Below are 20,901 nucleotides of genomic sequence, written 5' to 3' on the forward strand. Positions count from 1 at the left end.
GTATTTTCATTCATACTGCCACCACCAAGTTCATGACACGATATACACATGAAAAACTGTAACTAAAACTAAGAGCACAATGTTCCATTTATTTATGGCCGCTGTTATTCCAATAATGCTATAAGCACTAGAGAGGCTACATTTGACTACATAGCCATGGGAGCACAGTTCAGAGATAATGGCGGACATGAGAAATTTAACTGCTGAGAGGAAGGGCTGAGGAAAAGGTCCAGCTAATTTTTGGAAGGAAATACATAGAATCAACCTTCCCTCCAACACACTGAGTAAATACAGTGTTCAGGAACTATGCCACTCCTTGGAATCAAAAAGAGGGTAAGAGGGGACCAAACTTTGTTGAGCATCAGATGTGGCAGGAACTGTATTAGGTCTCTGCGTGCTTTCATCATTCCTCACACCATTCTTTTGTGGTGAGAGTACTAACTAGCAGGAACTGAAAGGTCAGTATCTTATTCAAGGCCACTTCCCTAAGTATACAGCAGAAGGAGGAGTCTAATGTCCGTCCATGATCTAGGAAACAGTTTGAGGCTCAGTCCTAGAGCAGCTCAGGACTAGTGATCTGGTGGCAATGATGGGCTCAGGAACCTCTCCTACTACAGTGACACAGCAAGCACACTGTCTTGTCTTCATTCAGGGTAAGTGTGTAGGCAGGAGGTGGGAACCAACAGCTCAGAAAAGAGGACACACAAAATAACAAAATAAATATCATAAAAATACAGAGTGCCAATGAAAGCCAACTGAGGTGACATTTACTCTGCCTTGAAAAACCAAGATGACTTCACAGAGCAGGTTTCGAAAATTCACCATCAATATAATATGATTAACCTTGGCCATACACAATGAAAGTAAAAAAAGAAAGAAAAATCGAGATGGAGGACAGAAGAAACAAACCAAGTTGTTAAAAGACACGAGAGGCTAAAGTAGGGGTCGGAAACCTATGGCTCATGAGCCAGATGTGGCTCTTTTGATGGTTGCATCTGGCTCGCAGACAAATCATTAATAAAAAAAAAAATAACATTAAAAATATAAAACATTCTCATGTATTACAATCCATTCATTTCCTACCGCTCATGGTTGCGGGTGGCTGGAGCCAATCACAGCTGTCCTCTGGGACAACACCAAATTTTTATTGGATAATGTGTAATGTACATGGATCGTTGTGAGGTTAGGAAGTAAACTTCCCACCTTTTTTTTTTTTAAATTTTTTAAAAATAATTATTTTATTTATTCATTTTTTTAGAAAGGAGAGGGAGAGGGAGAGAGAGAGACAGAGAGAGAGATAGAGGAGAGAGAGACAGGGGGGAGGAGCTGGAAGCATCAACTCCCATATGTGCCTTGACCAGGCAAGCCCAGGGTTTTGAACCGGTGACCTCAGCATTTCCAGGTCGACGCTTTATCCACTGCGCCACCACAGATCAGGCCAAACTTCCCACCTTTTAATCGAGTAGTCAGCTAGCTAATTGCAGAAACCCTTTTGACGAAGAAGATGGCTAAAAGAAAAAAAGATGGGGAGTATCATACTTTTCAGCAGGAATGGACAGAGGGATTTGCCTTTGTGGAGAGGGCAGGTTCTGCAGTGTGTCTAATATGCAATGATAAAACTGCATCGATGAAATGGTCAAATATAAAGAGGCACTTCAACACACATACTACAATGCATCGAAATATCCAGCGGGGGACAGCAGGAAGAAAGCATGTCAAGAGCTACTGTGCAGAGTGCAAGCTAGTCAGCAGCAACTCCGTGTTTGGACCCAACAAGGTGACTAGAATTCGGCTAGCTTTGCTGGTGCTTTAGGAATTGTGAGAAACGGAAAGCCATTCACAGATGGGAAGTATGCCAAAACATTCATGCTTGATGTTGCCAATGAACATTTTGACGACTTTTCGGATAAAGACAAGATAATTAAACGAATAAAAGACATGCCTCTGTCAGCAAGAACTGTTCACGATGTACCATCATGATGGCAAATCAAATTGAGGCAACACAGTGAATGACATAAATGCAGCACCATTCTTTTCTCTCGCTTTGGATGAGTCAACAGACATAAGCCATTTATCCCAGTTCAGCGCGATCGCAAGGTATGCTGTCGGTGACACACTACGTGAGGAAAGTCTTGCTGTTTTGCCTATGAGAGAGACAATAAGAGGGGAGGATTTCTTCAAATCTTTCACGGAGTTCGCTAAAGAAAAAAATTCTACCAATGGATAAACTTATTTTGGTGTGTACTGATGGTGCTCCGTGCATGGTGGGGAAAAACAGAGGATTTGTAGCGCTTCTTTGTGGACATGAAAAGAGACCCATTCTAAGTTTTCACTGCATCCTACATCAGGAGGTGCTTTGTGCTCAGATGTGTGGCAAGCGGCTTGGTGAGGTGATGTCGCTGGTCATTTGGGTGGTCAACTTTATTGTTGCCCGAGCTTTAAATGATCGCCAGTTTAAAACACTGCTGGATGAAGTTGGGAATAATTATCCTGGTCTGCTTCTGCACAGCAATGTGTGTTGGTTGTCAAAAGGGAAGGTGCTCAGCCGTTTCGTGGCTTGTCTGAGCAAAATCCGGACTTTTCTTGAAATGAAAAGCATCGAGCATCCTGAGTTAGCTAACACTGAGTGGCTCCTGAAGTTCTACTATCTCATGGACATGACTGAACATCTGAACCAGCTTAATGTGAAAATGCAAGGCATTGGAAATACAGTCTTATCCCTTCAACAAGCTGTGTTTGCATTTGAAAACAAGCTGGAACTCTCCATCGTGGACATTGAAACAGGTTGTTTACTACACTTTGAAAAACTGGGAGAGTTTAAAGATACATGCACAGCAAGTGACCCTGCTCAACATCTTGATCTCCAGCAGCTAGTGGGTTTCATATCTAATCTCCTGCAGTCATTCAAAGTGCTTTGGAGAATTTCGTGAGCGCACTTGTCTTTTTAAGTTCATCACCTATCCACACGAGTTTGCAGTGGACAGCGCTGGCTTGAGTTACATCCCCGGTATCTCCATCAGAAATTTTGAGCTACAAGCTGCTGACCTGAAGGCCTCAGACATGTGGGTGAATAAGTTCAAGTCACTGGATGAAGATTTGGAAAGACCTGCATGACAGCAAGCAGAGTTGGCAAGCAAACACAAGTGGGGAGAAATGAAAAAACTTCAACTTGCGGACCAGCTGATTGTCAAAACTTGGAACGCGCTTTCCGTCACATACCACACACTGCAACGTGTGAGTATTGCTGTACTGACAATGTTTGGCTCTACGTATGCATATGAACAGTCTTTCTCACAACTAAAGGACATTAAGACTTCCATCACGTTTAACGGATGGAAGTCTCAATGCCTGCATGAAGCTTAACCTCACTATGTATCAACCAGACTACAAAGCCATCAGCAAAACCATGCAGCATCAGAAGTCATATTAATGGTAAGAAGTACTTTATTCATCATTGGTTAGCAACAGCATAACAACATTATTAAAAAGCATTCAGAGACTTATTGTACTTTAAAAGTGTTGGTTTTACATAAAATGCACACATTTACTTGTATTTAGTGTTAAACATATTGTATGAGTCTCATGGAATTACATTTTAAAATATGTGGCGTTCATGGCTCTCTCAGCCAAAAAGGTTCCCGGCCCCTGGGCTAAAGTTAAACAAAACAGGGTTAGAATCTTGAACATAGTTTTCCAATAACATCACAAAGAGATAAAGAGAACTATTACAACAGTCAATATAAGAAGACAGAACAACAAAAAAGGAAAAACAAAAAATCTCTATGAGAAGATTTCAGAAATAAAAGGGAAATTCAACCTAGACTAGACAAGCTGACCGACCAACAAGAAGGCATAAAATCTGACCAGGAGAAAATACAGGGAAGGTGGAAACAGTGACTGAAAATCTATGCAGGACAGAGTAAAGGATGACACAGACCTTTCAGGAAGAGCCTGTCATTCTAGAAAGTGAAGAGAAAGCCGCCCTGATTGTACCGGGAGGAAATCAACCACCGGGGGAGATGGGACACCAACAGAATCACTGTATTTCAAGCCCCAGAGACTGAACCTGGCAAGATTCTAACAAGAATATGTCAACATATACAAAAAACAAAACAATGGCCTACAGACTAGAAACATTCAAATTACATCGCAATCTTCAAGAAAGGAGATGCCAAGAAGTGCAGTAACTATAGAATTACCCTGTCCTCAAGTTTAATTATTTTTTTTTTAATTTTTTTTTTTTGGTATTTTTCTGAAGCTGGAAACGGGGAGAGACAGTCAGACAGACTCTCACATGCGCCCGACCGGGATCCACCCGGCACGCCCACCAGGGGCGATGCTCTGCCCACCAGGGGGCGATGCTCTGCCGCGACCAGAGCCACTCTAGCGCCTGGGGCAGAGGCCAAGGAGCCATCCCCAGCGCCAGGGCCATCTTTGCTCCAATGGAGCCTTGGCTGCGGGAGGGGAAGAGAGAGACAGAGAAGAAGGAGGGGGTGGGGGTGGAGATGCAAATGGGCGCTTCTCCTTTGTGCCCTGGCCGGGAATCGAACCCGGGTCCCCTGCACGCCAGGCTGACGCTCTACCGCTGAGCCAACCGGCCAGGGCCAAGTTTAATTATTATGTATATAAATGTGCAACAGGATATGGTTATTAATCTGTAGGTGATAACCTTATTTATCTCATACAATTGTTATGAAAATTACATTAATTCATTCATGAAAAGCACTTAAGCTTTGACCTAACACATAAGCATTAGATTAACAAACAAATTTTAATTTTATTATTGGTATTAATTTTGTTATTAATGGCATCAGGCAGCTGACCAATAGTTGATACTGCCCTCCAACATTCTGAGTAACCACAGTGGAAATAAATGGGGTAAAATGGAAACAGCAGTGCTAAACTTAAGGTCCTATGCCTGATAGCCTTTTTTCTTTTTTTTGAATTGTTAAAAAATATTTTATTTATTCATTTAGAGAGGGGGAAGTGAGTGAGTGAGAGAGAGAGAGAGAGAGAGAGAGAGGAGAGGAGAGGAGAGGAGAGGAGAGGAGAGGAGAGGAACAGGAATGATCAACTCCCATATGTGCCTTGACCAGGCAAGCCCAGGGTTTCAAATCGGTGACCTCAGCATTCCAGGTAGATACTTCATCCACCATAGGTCAGGCCTATGCTTGATATTCAAAACTCAGTCAAAAGCTGAGGGGGAGAGAAAAAGGCCTGAGCAAAGGCAAATATAAAAGGAAAATAAACAAAACAAGGCAAAAACACAAGGGAATAAATGTGTTGGCTACATAAAACCTTAGACTACATTAAAAAAGATGAGCTTTTAGAAAAACCAAAGCTAATTCCTTGCCACCTTACGCTGATCAGGTCTTGGGAGTACTACTTTAATGGAGATGCGACTTTTTAAAAGACATACAGACAAAGCTCACCAGAGGAGAACTAAAACAGTCATGTATACAAATGGCTAACACTACACCATGGACGAAACTCAAAAACACTCCCCTGGTTAAAGAGGCCAGTCACAAAAGATCACTTATCGTACACTTCCACTCACATGGAACGTTCAGAGTAGGCAAAGCCACAGAGATAGCAGGTGGAATGGGGGGGGGGGGGGGGGAGATGACTATAAGTACAGATTTCTCTTTGGGGTGATGAAAATGTTCTAGAATTGATTGTGGGATGTTCCCACAAATCTGTGACTATACCAAAAGCCACTAATTTGTATACTTTAAAGGGGTAAAATATATAGTATGTGAATTATACATCCATAAAGCTATTATTTAAAAATAAGATAAAAGAAAGAAATGGTGAAGGAAACTTGAGAGTGGCTCACATGGGAAAGCAAAGTGAGGCCACACGGAAGAGCTGCCTTGGGAGCACAAGTAAGGACTCACAGCAAAGACGGTCCTGTTAAATGACCACAAATGACATCACTGCAGCAATATGTAATCAAGGCGTTGTCACCAGAGGTTGTCAACGTAAGTGTATCTCCCATCTGCTCCCAGAAACTGTCATGTGTAGAGGAAAGAAATGAGGGGGGCATAAAGTTTGAAATCATCTTCATCCAAATGAAATAAACAAATTAAATCATGTATTTTGCATTAAAAGTGTGGTTGCCTGGAACTTTTGAGCAGAAGTGAATTTACGAAGTACTCAGCCCAAAAGAGCCAAGCCACTTTGGCAAATTCCTAAACAAGCAATTTTCAAAACAAAGGTTTTAAATGTTTCTGACTGGTCCGAATACAACAAATAAAAACTCAAATTTATATATTATGATACTGCTAATCAGCTGTCCCAGGGGCACGGTCTAAACTGCATGGTCTCTCCCTGCATCTTTACTTACGCTCTAATTAACATGTAACATGTAGTAGACTCTAAAATCCTGTTATAACGTAAATAAAACAAGGAGTTTGTCAAGATTGATTTATATAAGGTACTGTCTGTAATTTATTGGATTTCCATAAAAAGAAATCATACAGCATATCATCAGCTTTTCCCATTACTGTTTTCAACATTAAAACCCTAAGAAAGGGTGAATCACCATCCTATAACCATTTAATAAAAATATCAAAACCCTGAGGGAAAAACCACCATCCTGTAACTATTTAATCATGACTGATCTGAATGGAAAAATAGTAAAAAGAGAAGAATGTAGGTAAAGGGTGCGGTGTGGAATGAATGTCAGAAGACTCCTGATCATACTTTTAGACAAACTGGAATAACAGGGCCTCCTGGCCAGGCCGTAATGGGAGCTGGAAAATACCTGACATTTGTTCAAGTCCTAAGCACTGCAGAGCTGATCCAGGGCCAGATGCTTCAGTCCAGTCCATTATTATGAACAAACAGAAAATCTGCAACTTTGAAACTCTATAGACTTACTACTTTAGAATCAAGGACAGAAAGATGCAAGATGACCCTTCGAGTAGGCAACTTCATACCACTATTCTGGGTGATCCACTATGATCTGGACTTGAATCTGATTTATTCATTCATTCAATCATTCAACAATTATTTAGTGCTTCTGTACCATATACCAGGCGTCAAGCTATGGCTCAGAAAACAAAGATGATTAATAATCAATGGTTAACAAATAGTAATATTCAGAGATCAGAGATAAAAACTATGGACCTATTGAAAGTCTTGCATCCTTTGTTGAAGGAGATGTGGATATGCACAAGTAAAGAAGCAAATATACTTTCTCGAATATGCAAAAAGCGTAACCAAATGTCTAACAGCCATCTGTATTTCAGGAAGTAAAACTGTCCAGAAAGAGGTGAAATCGTTGCTGCGTGATTATAAATTTTACACATATATATGAGCACACACACATATATATTCAGTGTTAGTGAGAGAGAGTAAACACAAAAAATACAAGTAAGTTTCTGAAAAAGAGAATTCAGTGTATTAAAAAATGGGAAAGATACGAAAGCACACAGAATAAAATCCAGTGTCAGCCCTGGCCGGACAGCTCGGCTAGTTGAAGCATGGTGTCGTCCTGTTATGTAAAGGTTACCAGTTTGGTTCCTGGTCAGGGTACATAGAGAAACAGATTGATGTTTCTGTCTCTCTCTCTCAAATCAATCAACCAACAAATTAAAAAAAAATGAAATTCAGTATCAATTTAATAAAAGTAAGTCAGCATTATATTTTTCTAGAAAACCTTAGTCTTCAGGACCCTGCTACATTTTCTAAGCATTAATATAAAAGTCCATTTTGGTAAAAGGTCAAATAAATGCAAGCACTTAAAGATGGCTGAATTAATCTCACTAGAAGGATCCAGGCCAACTGCATGTCACAGTGTCATGTTTATAAAGTACATGTAGCTAAAAGCGTGCAGAAAAGCCTAATAAAACCACATGAGAAACAAATCCAGAATAGTCTACAAAAACATTTCTATCTAAGATCTTCCAGAGGGAGCACCACTGCTCTGCCATATTTTAATAAAATATTACTTAACATAAAATTATAAATAAAACAATTTTGCATATATAGTTGTTCACAACTTAAAATAGTAAAATAAAACTTAGCTTTGCTGACATACATTAAGGACCATGTCCACTGTCACTAAGAACACTCTCCTCTTTCAGTAATAGGCCAACACATCGGTTACATCGTCTTCCTCTACAGCTGTTCAAAACTGTTTTTATATAAATACATTTTCACATGAATGAGCAAACAAAGCACAACTGTGTGCCCAACTACTCTGCAAGCTCACCCTACCAAAAGCAGTAAGTCATGTGGCCATAAAAATAAGATATTTACATACCAACTACTGCTATGCTCTCCAATCTGTAATTAAGAATGTATATGTGATTCAAGTTTTACATAATCCATGAATAATCTGCATTAAATTAAAATGGACCAAACACTCGAAATGAACGAATGGTACGTAGAGCTTGCCAGACGGGTAAAAAGCAAGAAACCATTGAAGAACTAAAGTACACAAGAGATGCACTTTAAATATAAAGAAAAAGCAAGTCCATGATAAGAACTTGAAAGAAGATCCAGCATGCACAAAAGGATGAGGAAGCTAGAGTGGTTCTATTACTCTCGGACAAAACTAGGTTCAACACAGAGGGTATTACTAGACAAAGAGGAGCACACTGAAACCGTAAAGCAGCCATGCATGGAGAAAGATACATCATAAATGTTCATGTACCTCATGATACAATGTCCCAATATATGGAGCAAAAACTAACAGAGCCAAAAAGGAGAAATAACCAAGTCTACAACCACAGTTGAAGACTTTAATGAATCTCTTAGTAACTGACAATACAACCAGATAAAAGAATTAGAAGGGGATAAAAGATCTAAATAATAATATCAACTATTTTAAAGAAACTGATAATTATAAAACAGTGTACCCAATGACTGCAGAATATAAATTCATTACAAGTGTACATGGAACATTCACCAAGAAAAATCACATCCTGAGCCAAGAAACACATGTCAATCAATTTCAAAAGATTGAAACCTTACTGGGTACTTTCTGACCATAACAGAACTAAATTAGAAATCAATAAGAGAGAGTGAGAGAGAGCAAGAGGAACCTCAAGTCTCTGGTAATTAAGCAATTTAATTCTAAACAATCCATAGGTAAAAGAAGAAATCACATACAGTTTTTTTTTCATATTTTAAGAGAACGATAATGAAATAACAAACCAAAATCTGTGATAAAACCAGTTATCTAAGATCCCACTTTAGAAAGCTAAAGGAAAACTGATCAAATTAACCCAAAACAAATAGAAGAATATTAAAAATAAGCTTGGAGATCAATGAAATAGAAAATAGACAAATAGAGAAAAATCAATGAAACTAAATGCTAGCTAGCTATCTGAAAAGATCAATGTTGATAAACCTCTATTATTTAGATTAATAGGAAACAAATTAGCAATATCAGGAATGATACTGAATGACAGAAGGGACTAGGAAATAGACACAGGTTTATTCTAAATGTAAGTGCCTAGCCTTGTTTTAAATTTTTAAAAAAAATTTTTTTTTCCAAGACAGAGAGAGTCAGAGAGAGGGATAGACAGGGACAGACAGACAGGAACGGTGAGGGATGAGAAGCATCAATCATTAGTTTTTCGTTGCGCGTTGCGACACCTTAGTTGTTCATTGATTGCTTTCTCATATGTGCCTTGACCGCGGGCCTTCAGCAGACCGAGTAACCTCTTGCTCAGGCCAGCAACCTTGGGTCCAAGCTACTGAGCTCTGCTCAAACCAGATGAGCCCGCGCTCAAGCTGGCGACCTTGAGGTCTTTCTTGAACCTGGGTCCTCTGCATCCCGGTCCAACGCTCTAGCCACTGCGCCACCGCCTGGTCAGGTTAGCCTTGTTTTGACTCTATCCTATACTCTAAGAAAACAGTAACTACTCACATGACAATGTAGTTATCTTTTTAATTTATTACTTAACAGAGTTCAAAACTTCCATTACTCCAAGGAAGTCAAAATAAACATTAACTTCTCACAAGACTTTTCCATTCACTTCACTTTTCATTAAAGAAAGCGCCTACAACTAAAACTCTGTGAGCTAGTACAGCAATAAAGTACAAGCCACTAAACTTTTCCATTCATCATAAAATGAGCACCGAACTCTGTCCTTTGGTGGCAGAATGAACTCGTATGACACAAACCAAGACACTGGAGCCACCTGGGACTTTCCTTGACAAGAATTTCAAAAGTTGGGAAGGCAGCTTCACAAACATAAAAACTCATAAAACCAAAAACCCTCCGGCAATTGCTTAAGACAGGGGTCCCCAAACTACAGCCTGCGGGCCACATGTGGCCCCCCTGAGGCCATTTATCCGCTCCCACCACACTTCCGGAAGGGGTACCTCTTTCATTGTGGTCAGTGAGAGAAGCATAGTTCCCATTGAAATATTGGTCAGTTTGTTGATTTAAATTTACTTGTTCCCGTTTTGTTTTTTTACTTTAAAATAAGATATGTGCAGTGTACATAAGGATTTGTTCATAGTTTTTTTATAGTCCGGCCCTCCAACGGTCTGAGGGACAGTGAACTGGCCCCTGTGTAAAAAGTTTGGGGACCCCTGGCTTAAGAAAAAAAACTTAAGAAACTTGATACAAAGGATCATGGGCAAAATAGCTCAAATTATTTCTGTATAGAAGAACTGTTCTTACAAAAACCTCAGATAGTTTGGAATAGAAAAGGAATAAATCCAGTAAATTCAGAAAAGTGCCAAAAATACATTTAAACATGGTAACATCTTCACTATTCAGAATTCAACTGAGCTGCATAATCATGAAAGAATTTTTTCATAAAGCTTTTCTGCAAAAAAACTCAACAGAAACCACATTCATATCCAAGAGCTACTTTGACTATACATACAATGTTTAGGATACTGTGAGTTCACAGACATTTGCACCTACATCTTTCGTAGCTACTGTCTGCAGTATCACTAATCTGAGTCTCAAGTTTGCTCATTTGCAGAATATTTTGAAGGCCACTTTTGGCTCAATCATTATTTGTTCAGAATAATGACTCCTTATAAAAACAAAACACCTAAGTATCAAATACGTAAGAAAGTAAACAAGTATATATTTGGGAATGTGAAAAGTCATTTGGATATTTAAAACATGATATATCCATAGCAAAATCATTCAGCCACCACCATATAAGAAACTACCATGATGTTATTATGTAAACTCCAGAAACACAATTAGACTAGGAATAAAAAAAAAAAATCAATCTTGTATCATATATTCAGATACATACACGTTTCCTTGAAAGCAAGCTGTGTAGTACAAAGATCCCCAAACTGGGAAACTGGGTTACTTTTTACCCTTCATTATGAACTTTCTGGGTTCAACAAGTCATCTGGCCTTTCTAAGTCTTGAATTATTTTATCTATTTAGAAACTGGAACAGATGATCTCCTAAGTCCCTTCCAACTATAATGACCTCTCAAGAAAAACAAAAAGGGTGCTTAGGCCCTGGCTGGTTGGCTCAGTGGTAGAGCATTGGCCTGGCATGTGGATATCCCAGGTTCAATTCCTGGTCAGGGCACACAGCAGAAGCGACCATCTGCTTCTCCAGCCTCTCACTACTCTCTCTCTCTCTCTCTTCCCCTCCAGCAGTCATGGCTGGATTGGAGTGAGTTGGTCCTGGGGTTGAAGATGGCTCAGTGGCCTCGGCCTCTAGGGTGAAGAAAAGCTTCCTTGCACGGAGCAATGCCTTAGATGGGAAAAGCATCGCCCTGTAGGGGGCTTGCTGGGTGGATCTCGGTCCTGGGCATGCCGGAGTCTGTCTCTGTCTCCCCTCCTCTTACTTCATAAAAAATAAATAAATAAAAATTTTAAAAATTAAAAAGGGTGTTTAAATTACTTTTAGTTAATCATCAGAAGAGTTTCACAGCCTCATGCTCAATATCCTATGTAAATATATACACATCTAGACTAATTTTTTAATGTATCAAAAACCCATAAAAATTCATTACTACTTCTTCAGATTTAATGATTTCATATTAGTAACTAGATAAAGAATTATTTCTTTTTTAAAAAATATTTTTTTTATATTTTATTTATTCATTTCTAGAAAGAGAGGAGAAAGAGAAAGAAGGGGGGAGGAGCAGGAAGCATCAACCTATGTGCCTTGACCAGGCAAGCCCAGGGATTCGAACCGGCAACCTCAGTGTCCCAGGTTGACACTTTATCCACTGTGCCATCAGAGGTCAGGCCAAGAATTATTTCAAGAAACTTTAAAATATATTGTTTCCTAAACAGCCCTACAGGAAGGACATCATCTCAAGTCAAAAAGAAGTATCCAAAAAAGTGAACTAGTCTGAGTAATCACATCATCTGTGGAGATGGGTTTTGTCTGAGCTGTTGTGCGTGGTAAGGTTAAACCAGATGAGTAATCATGGTGGGATTTCAGGCAACCAACTCAGTACCTTTAGGCTCGCTTGTTATAGTTTACTTTAGATTCTTTTATGGATTATTTTTAAAGCTTAATTTTTTTTATAATCATGTGAACTATTGAATGGTTACAAAGTCAAATCTATTAAGAAAAATATGTTCAGAGAAGTCTATCCCCTCTAGTCCTTCCATGCACTTTGAACACAAGGTCTCAGACAGAGACGGCACTGTTGACCATAACAGAGCACAGTCCCTGGATCCAATTCTTGGGTGTATGACCTTGGATCACAACTTAACTGCTCTAAACTATTTCCTCGTGTTTGCAATAGTGATAACAATATTTAAGAGGGGTGTAGTAAGCAGTAAATAAGATCATCTATGCGGAGTATTCAGCCTTGTGAGATCTGATCAAGATTAATCACAAGCCCTAGAGCTCACCTGGGGCAGGGCCAGGAGTTCAGGCTCAGGGTAGGAGGAGATGAGCCTGGAGATGCCCCACCCCGGCCTAAGGTCATGGAGTCCAATGGCCATAACCACAACTCTTCCTTCAATCCCAGCACCACACCAGTGTACTCACTCCTAAGATTCTAGGCTCCTCCATGTTCCATGCCCATCACATATTCCCAACAGTCAGCACAAGAAAAAAGGAACTTTCCTCCCACCCAGCATGACTTCGAAAGACTCACAGTGTTCAGAGCATTGAGCGTGGTGTCATCCCGAGATGCTGCCACACAGCCGTCTTCTGTGGAGCCCCCGTCACACATGCCCGCAAACGCTGCCATGCTCCTTGGAAGATAGGAAGGGAAAGCATCAGTACAGAAAGTTTAACCCTCGGTGATCAGTGCACATTTCCAGTCCAGACCAATCCTGTTACCACATGCATGACAAATCAGGGTTCTCAGTCCTATTTCTGCTCTTGTTTTAAAAAGAAAAATTATTTAAGTTCCTGTACAATTCACCCTTCACTCACTCAGAAAGAAAAATGTTATTTTTACTCATGTCTATTCTTGTTATTCTTCCCGTGCTTTATCAGTACTGAGACGTTAATTTTCAGAGCATGAGTGATCTAAAACTATTAGCCACAACAATTGGCTAGATGGCAATCTCTTGAAGAAAAGTCCACAAAAAGCATATGAAATTAAATCCTCTGAAACTTTACTTAATTCCTTTCATACTGTACATCAGGTGCCTTTAGGTGAACTAATAGTAAAAAAGCGATAAAGAGAGGTCTCTGCAGTCACCCCCTCAGCGACAGCACCCTCAGCTCGTGTGACCCTGTGCAGTGCAGCCCCGTTTCCGCGGTTTGTTGCACACGGTTGATGTTACTACAGTGAGTCAAAACCTCGCTGCAGACAAAGGCAGGCCTCAGCCTACACCACGAGTGTCAGGGACAGATCTGAACTTCTCTTCTGTTGTTCCAGCACTGGTAGGTTAGCAAGTTCTCATGTAGGTTAGCCGCAAAACCTCATGCTCAGGCCGGCACCAGTGAACAGCCAGGAGCTGGGAAATCTGCACCCGGATGTTAGGACGGGCTGGAAGGCCCAGCTACTCAGTGTGCTGAGGAGTATGGCAGTCGCCTGGGCGGCGTTAAATGGCATCCTTCTGAAGAGTCCCAAACCTTGGTGTGGGACAGACACAGTGAGAAGAAAAAAGCGACTTTCCCGTGGCAGAATCACTCCTCTCCATTGAGAAGGATCAGGGCTCTGATTATAAAGGGGACAATAAAATTAAAGTCAGAGGCTGCCTGATATATAAATAACATTTCAGGGGACAGGAGAAAGTTTATTGCCTACTAATCAATTCAGATGACTTCATCCGAAAAGCAGGATCGGGTGAACGCCGATTACCTTGCTGCCCTCAAGTACATCAGGAGGTCACAGTCGTTAACTCCAGGCATCCAGACCAGCTCCTCATGTTGGGTCACAGTGTCACCATCTGGAGAAGGGAATGGTTGCAAATCGGGAAGTTTGGCCTGGAAGACAGAGATGAGAAAGTCACAGCCAGCCCCAGGAAGGCCCTCAGGCAGCCAGGAAGGGACACCTACTCCCTGCACCTGCGGGCAGCAGTGAACCCCCTACCCCCACCCCTACCCCTACGTCACCAACAACGCCCGTGACATACCACGGGGTCATCCTGGGACTCCAGATTTCACAACGGGCCGCTTAACCTCTGCTCAGGGAGCAGTAAACAGTGTCAAAGTTAAACCACGGCCAGCAAAGTTCAAAGAATGGAACAGAAATGGACATGTGTGAATAAATAAAAAAGTGTCTCAGAAGATTACAGCGCCTTGATAAAGAAAGAACAAACACACACTTCTAATATAATAAGTCTACAAAGAGCTATAATAATGAAATCTCACCTAATGATATATGGATAAAATATTAAATGAACTACTCTGTTCAATTTATGCTCTTCTCAAAAGAGTCCATTTGAGTCACGGTCAACATTAAAAAAAAAGACACAGAATGGAGTTAACATTAAAAACAGCTGAACAACTGATGGGGCAGAAACTAGGGGAGCGGTAGCTGCTCATGCAGGGGAAGGAGGGAGCTTTCTGAGGTGACAGAAATGTTCTGCGTCTTAATATGAACTGTCTCAGCAGACCGAACGGAAGACATAATATACATACAGTTCACTGTATGTACAGTACAATAAAAAAAGCTTAAAACTATTTGAACATCAGTGTTCAACAACCAAGATTCGAAGTCAGCTCTAGTTTTAAGATTCAAATACCTCAAGCATTTTCTCATCCTCACTAGGCTGGGGCAAAATAAGCAGGTACTACCACAGCCATCAGAGATCTGTGAAAAGTCAACCATGTGCAAGACATACATGTCCTTATTTTCTTAAAACGTGAACATGGACACATTAGTCTAATATTTTAAACCAGTGGTTCTCAAACTTTTTGAAGTCGGGGCACATTTAAAATCCTACAAATAATTGTAGGAGCACTATATACAAATTTCTGAGAAATATGTTATAATAATTAAGTCAAATATTAAAGAAAAAAAATAAAGTCCAACTGTGCTTTTATGGCAATTAAATGAAATAAATATGACAAAATTAAACTTATTCTGACATTAAAAAACATTTTTATGTTAATTTTTTTAGTTATGCTTTTTAGAATTCATAAAAAAGAGAAGTTAAAATATAAAAAACGACAAAAAATTATTATTATTATTATTTTTACAGAGACAGAGTCAGAGAGAGGGATAGACAGGCATAGACAGGAATGGAGAGATGATAAGCATCAATCTTTAGTTTTTCCTTGCGCATTGCGACACCTTAGTTGTTGATTGATTGCTTTCTCATATGTGCCTTGACTATGGGGCTACAGCAGACCGAGAAACCCCTTGCTTGAGCCAGCAACCTTGGGTCCAAACTGGTGAGATTTTGCTCAAACCAAATGAGCCCATGCTTAAGCTGGCGACCTTGGGGTCTCGAACCTGGGTCCTCAGCATCCCAGTCTGATGCTCTATCCACTGTGGAACCGCCTGGTCAGGCTATCTTTTTATATACAGTGTGTTTTTAAAGTCATGGTGCACTTTTGACCGGTCACAGGAAAGCAACAAAAGACAACAGAAATGTGAAATCTGCACCAAATAAAAGGAAAACTCTCCCAGTTTCAGACCTATTCAGTGCAGTTCGATGTGGGCTCATGCACAGATTTTTTAGGGCTCCTTAGGTAGCTATCCTGTATAGCCTCTACAGACTTGTCACTGACTGATGGCCTACCAGAATGGGGTTTCTCCACCAAACTGCCGGTTTCCTTCAACTGCTTATCCCACCGAGTAATGTTATTCCTATGTGGTGGCGCTTCGTTATAAACGTGCCGATATTCATGTTGCACTTTGGTCACGGATTCGAATTTAGCGAGCCACAGAACACACTGAACCTTCCTCTGTACCGTCCACATCTCGACTGGCATGGCCGTGGGCTGCTCCGCTGTACACACGGTGTTACATCATCATCTGTGCATGGGCACATGCTGCCACATCATCCTATAGAAACTGGGAGGGTTTTCCTTTTATTTGGTGCAGATTTCACATTTCTATCATCTTTTGTTGCCTTCCCGTGACCGGTCAAAAGTGCACCATGACTTTACAGACACACTGTATATAGATACATTCTTAGTAAGAGTTATAGTAAATTCGGCATGTCCTGTCATAAATGTGTTAAGTTTTTTCATTCTTGTGTTTATGAGAAACATGAGCCTGATGTGTCCTAGCAATTTCTTCAATGTTTAGCATATACTTGAAAAGCAAACTCTCATTGCCTCATCAATACATTGAAGAATTCCTCTCTTTTTACTCTTAATTGTGTTGAGGGTGGAAAATCCTAATTCATATAAATAGGATGTTGAAAATTATAGTAAAATGTTCAAAGCTTTTTTAGATATTGCCACATATTCTTCTTTTATAGAAATTCAAAAGGCTTCAAGAGACAATTCCTTATGTTTAATCATCAATCCAAAACCCCCACCATACATATCATCTTAACTTTACACCAAACAAAGGATAGAAGAAACTTGCCTCCGGGGAAGTCTTCCGAGGAACATGGGGGGTAGTTTCAACAATCCAGCCTCACAGCTTAACAGCCTTTTGCAACCTAATCAGGCAAGTGAGGTGGGGGGTTGTGCAGACTGTCAGTTTACAGCCAATTCCCTATACCTCTGTCCCCCAAAAATCTAAACTACAAAACCCTGTTGGTTTTTTGGTATCCACAGGCACATATTTCTCTGGAATACCATAGGGCACACCTAGAAATCTTCTAGGCGCACCAGTGCGCCCTGGCGCACACTTTGAGAACCACTGTTTTAAACTAAGAGCTCCAGTTTAAAAGCTCCAGTGTCCACAGAACCCAGGCAAAAATATAAATGAATTAAGCTGGCTTAGTATAAGGCAGCACTGTCTAACAGAACTAAACTGAGAGCCACATAACTCAGTTCAATATTGTAGTGTCCACAGTACAGAAGACGCCACACCCAGATTTGGACCAGCCCCTTCTGAGTGCTCACAGCCGCATGTGGCAGTGGCTCTGGTATCGGTGTGCAGGGAGTAGGTCCGAAGGAGTGACTGGAACCAGAGTGAAATGAAGAGAGCTGCCCATCCTGAGAATGCTGCCATTCAGGAGTAAGAACCGGCAGCTGCACACTGTCTAACTTTTCCAAAGTCCAAAAATCTTGACTATTACGTGAAAGTTCATGGTTTTAATGTTAGTTTTTTTGAGTTTTTAAAACAATTGTATGGCAGAACACTTCATTGCTTGCTTGTTCCTTGCCGTATGTGCCTTGACTAGGCAAGCCCAGGGTTTCGAACCAGCGACCTCAGCGGTCCAAGTCAACACTTTATCCACTGCACCACCACAGGTCAGGCGTATGTTTGACTTTGGAGCCATGTAAATATTTTACATAATTATAAAAACAAAATTAAGTTTAAAAATCAATAGTCCCTTAAAAACTCTAAAGCAAAATGAAACAAATGTACTTAAACTATGCATTGAGTTGGTTCCCCTTTAGGAACTATTTCAGGTAAATTTAAAATGTATTAGTTTTGCCTATGCAGCCCTAGTGGGACATATCCTAAAGCCAAAAAAAAAAAAAAAAAATGTTAACATTAAACTGTTTCCAATAATCATATTATTTCTATCAGTGTGAGTCTTGTTATTTTTGAGCTGTATATATGTTTTATGGATTAAAGCAAATACTCATGTTGGTTGTCATTTAAAAATAGGATTTGAGATAGGAGAAAAAGATACAAATTTGGATGAAAGAAAAATAAGATTAGCATAAGGTCTACATACAATTTTGAATTTGAATTGGCAGTATCAGAAGGAAGCCATGATATATTTTATCTTCAAAAAAAGACAAAAAGCATATTTCTGAATCTGTTTCCTAAAAAGACCTGGAAATACATAATAATGAACACCCCTGCAATCAAAGAAAATAAGTCACTTCCCACTGAAATAATGAGGGCTCCTGTGAGAAAAGTTTAATTCCAGGTCTGAGGTAGAGAATGGACAAGATGAGACATTATAGTCATGTCATGCCAGGTAAGAGGAAACTATCAAACTCCACTAGGGTTGAGTCAAAAGGACACAGAAGATAGCAGGGAGAGACACCTATCTATCCCCAAAATAGAAAACTGAATCATCAAGACTAACTGCAACTGTTTAGCAGATACTAAATAATTTTATATCCAGTGGTCACCACCACAAGATGTTGGGGAACCAACTCTATTTTGAAAACTGGTAAATAGAGGAGAGAGTCTAGCATTAATCCTGCCTTTCCTATGTGATGCAGGGAATCAAATATCAAGAAGGAAGCTTCATATAATCACTAATAACTCAAGGAATGACCGGATTAGAGTACTGCCATTTTGAGATCCCTAACTAAAACAGTGGACCTAAGTAACAAGCAAAGGCTGCAAATCATCATTAAAAGACACCTGTGCCTCCTCCTAGATGCAAAGAGCACCCGCACCCCTCCTCCTGCCAGGAGAGGACACCAAACTAGAATGTGATTAACTCTCTAGACTTAACTTCTAATTTCCAAGATACACCAAGGACAAGGGAACAAGTTTAATGACACATAAAGATTCAATCAGCCAAATCCAGACTGTGGGACATCCTACAGGACAAAACACTCTGCTTCAACACATACATTGAGAGGGGGAGAAGAATATGAGAATCATGACTTAAAAGAGACTTATGACCATTATCCACCAGTTGTAATACATGACTTATTGAGATTTCCATTTAAACTGTAATACCAAAAAAAAAAAAAGTGAGAGATAATTAGGGAAATCTGGACATAGTAGACATTTGAATATTAAGAAATAGCTCATTTTTATTAGGTGTGATATATTATGATTTTTTTTAAGCTGAGATATTTACAAGTGAATGATATAATTCTGATTCATTTCAAAATAATGGTGGAAGAAGTGTGAGAAAAAATAAACAAGTTCTACTAATAGTAAGTGTAAAAGCTGAGTAATAAGGATTAAGGGGGTTTATTGTACTAATCTTTCCTTATTTTTGCATATGTTACTATTTTACCTAATAATAGAGTTAAAAATTTTAAGAAGGTAAATGTTGCCAACTCATAAGAAGATCCTGTTATATTTGGTGCTCCAAAACATTTCTTTTTGAAGGTACACCATACAAAATTTATATCAAATCTGACATAAAATAAATATCTGATCTTAAATAAAAGTACACAAAAAACCAAACATAGTAAATCTGTTCATTTCCAAGAACTTAAAATACTGCTCACAAAAATTAGAGGATATTTTATCGCTTCATATTCATTTTGAGATATCCTCTAATTTTTGTGAGCATTATATTTAAGAACCACTTTTTTTGTTACTGTAGGGAGGAAAAAAATCTGTAAAATAAAACTCTAATACAAGGATCTCAAGGCAATGGAAAAATCAAGGAGGGAGGAAAATTAGGAGTGAAAATACAGTGAGAAGAGAGAGCAGAGGGAGAGGTAAGTGAGTGGTACCGGGCTGGTGCTGGGTCCTCGGCCCGAAGGCGGAGAAGATACAGAGGCGAGGTGGCACAGCCAGACCTAACAGGTCACACTAAAGAAAGGGTACAGGGCAGGTCCTTCTGTTCCCTGTCATTTCACTATAATGTTGGTGATATGCCGCAGAAACTTAACTTTTGTCTGCTTCAATCCGCCTACGGTAAATCTGTTCCACCGCACGTCGTTTCACTCAGTCACAGAATCTGTCACAATGTTACGTGAGGACTTACTGTACTCAACCAAGCAGACAGACAGTGAGGGGAGTGTCTCTTCAGCTTCTTTCTGCTTACCTCAGTTATAACCCTGGTTCTAGTAATTAGAGGTCCCTAATGATTTCTCTGTTTGGGTTTTAATATTCCTTCATTGCTTTCTCATTACGAAGTTAATATAGGTTTTTAACAAAATGAATGAGATACAAGAAATACTCAAAACTAGGTAGAAAAATGACTAACTAGGTAGACTAGTAAAACCTCTATACTCTTAGAAGAAGTCACCTGTATTTCACATCTCTAGCATGTGTTGGCCATAGTGGCTGACTCCCCTACATCCATTCCAACTCAAATGACATTCCATGCCAATCATGCTAAACCCCTTTTCCTCATGGTTTAGAAATGGACACATGACCTAATCCATGCCAATGAGATGTGAAGACTAAGGGAGACCTGGGAGTTTTCCTTGCTTCTAAGGGGAAAAGAAAGATGATCTCTTTCCTCCTCGCAACACCTGCTATATTTCATTCACTATAAGGTCCACTGTTGTTTTATGCCTATTCCATTATAATCACACCAGAGTATGTACAATAAAGTCTGTCAGAGATAATAAAATATGGAGAAAAGAAGTGCATCTGAGGACCAGTGAAATTAGGCTACTGGCCTAAGAAAAAGCCAACCCACAGGGGACAGCCAAGCACCAGGAGAATCATGGGGAAGCATAACCTGGTCCTGTCTGACCAAAAGGTGACAATATGTGAGACCATAAACATCCAAGTTCAGCCC

At 39.9% G+C, this 20,901-nt stretch overlaps 1 protein-coding gene across 5 annotated transcripts in view; it reads right to left on the reverse strand.

The window, feature by feature from the left end:
- RERE (arginine-glutamic acid dipeptide repeats) overlaps positions 1-20,901 on the reverse strand; it is a 422,789-nt gene that overhangs the window by 101,927 nt on the left and 299,961 nt on the right. For all 5 annotated transcript variants that reach the window (XM_066374961.1, XM_066374958.1, XM_066374959.1 and 2 more), the window contains 2 exons: positions 14,226-14,350; positions 13,065-13,164 (listed from right to left, as the gene is read on the reverse strand). In XM_066374961.1, coding sequence (XP_066231058.1) covers positions 13,065-13,164; positions 14,226-14,350 — 225 coding nt within the window. The remainder of the gene's footprint in view (positions 1-13,064; positions 13,165-14,225; positions 14,351-20,901) is intronic.

This window comes from Saccopteryx leptura, chromosome 3, assembly GCF_036850995.1.
Source record: "Saccopteryx leptura isolate mSacLep1 chromosome 3, mSacLep1_pri_phased_curated, whole genome shotgun sequence".
Lineage (NCBI taxonomy): Eukaryota > Metazoa > Chordata > Mammalia > Chiroptera > Emballonuridae > Saccopteryx > Saccopteryx leptura.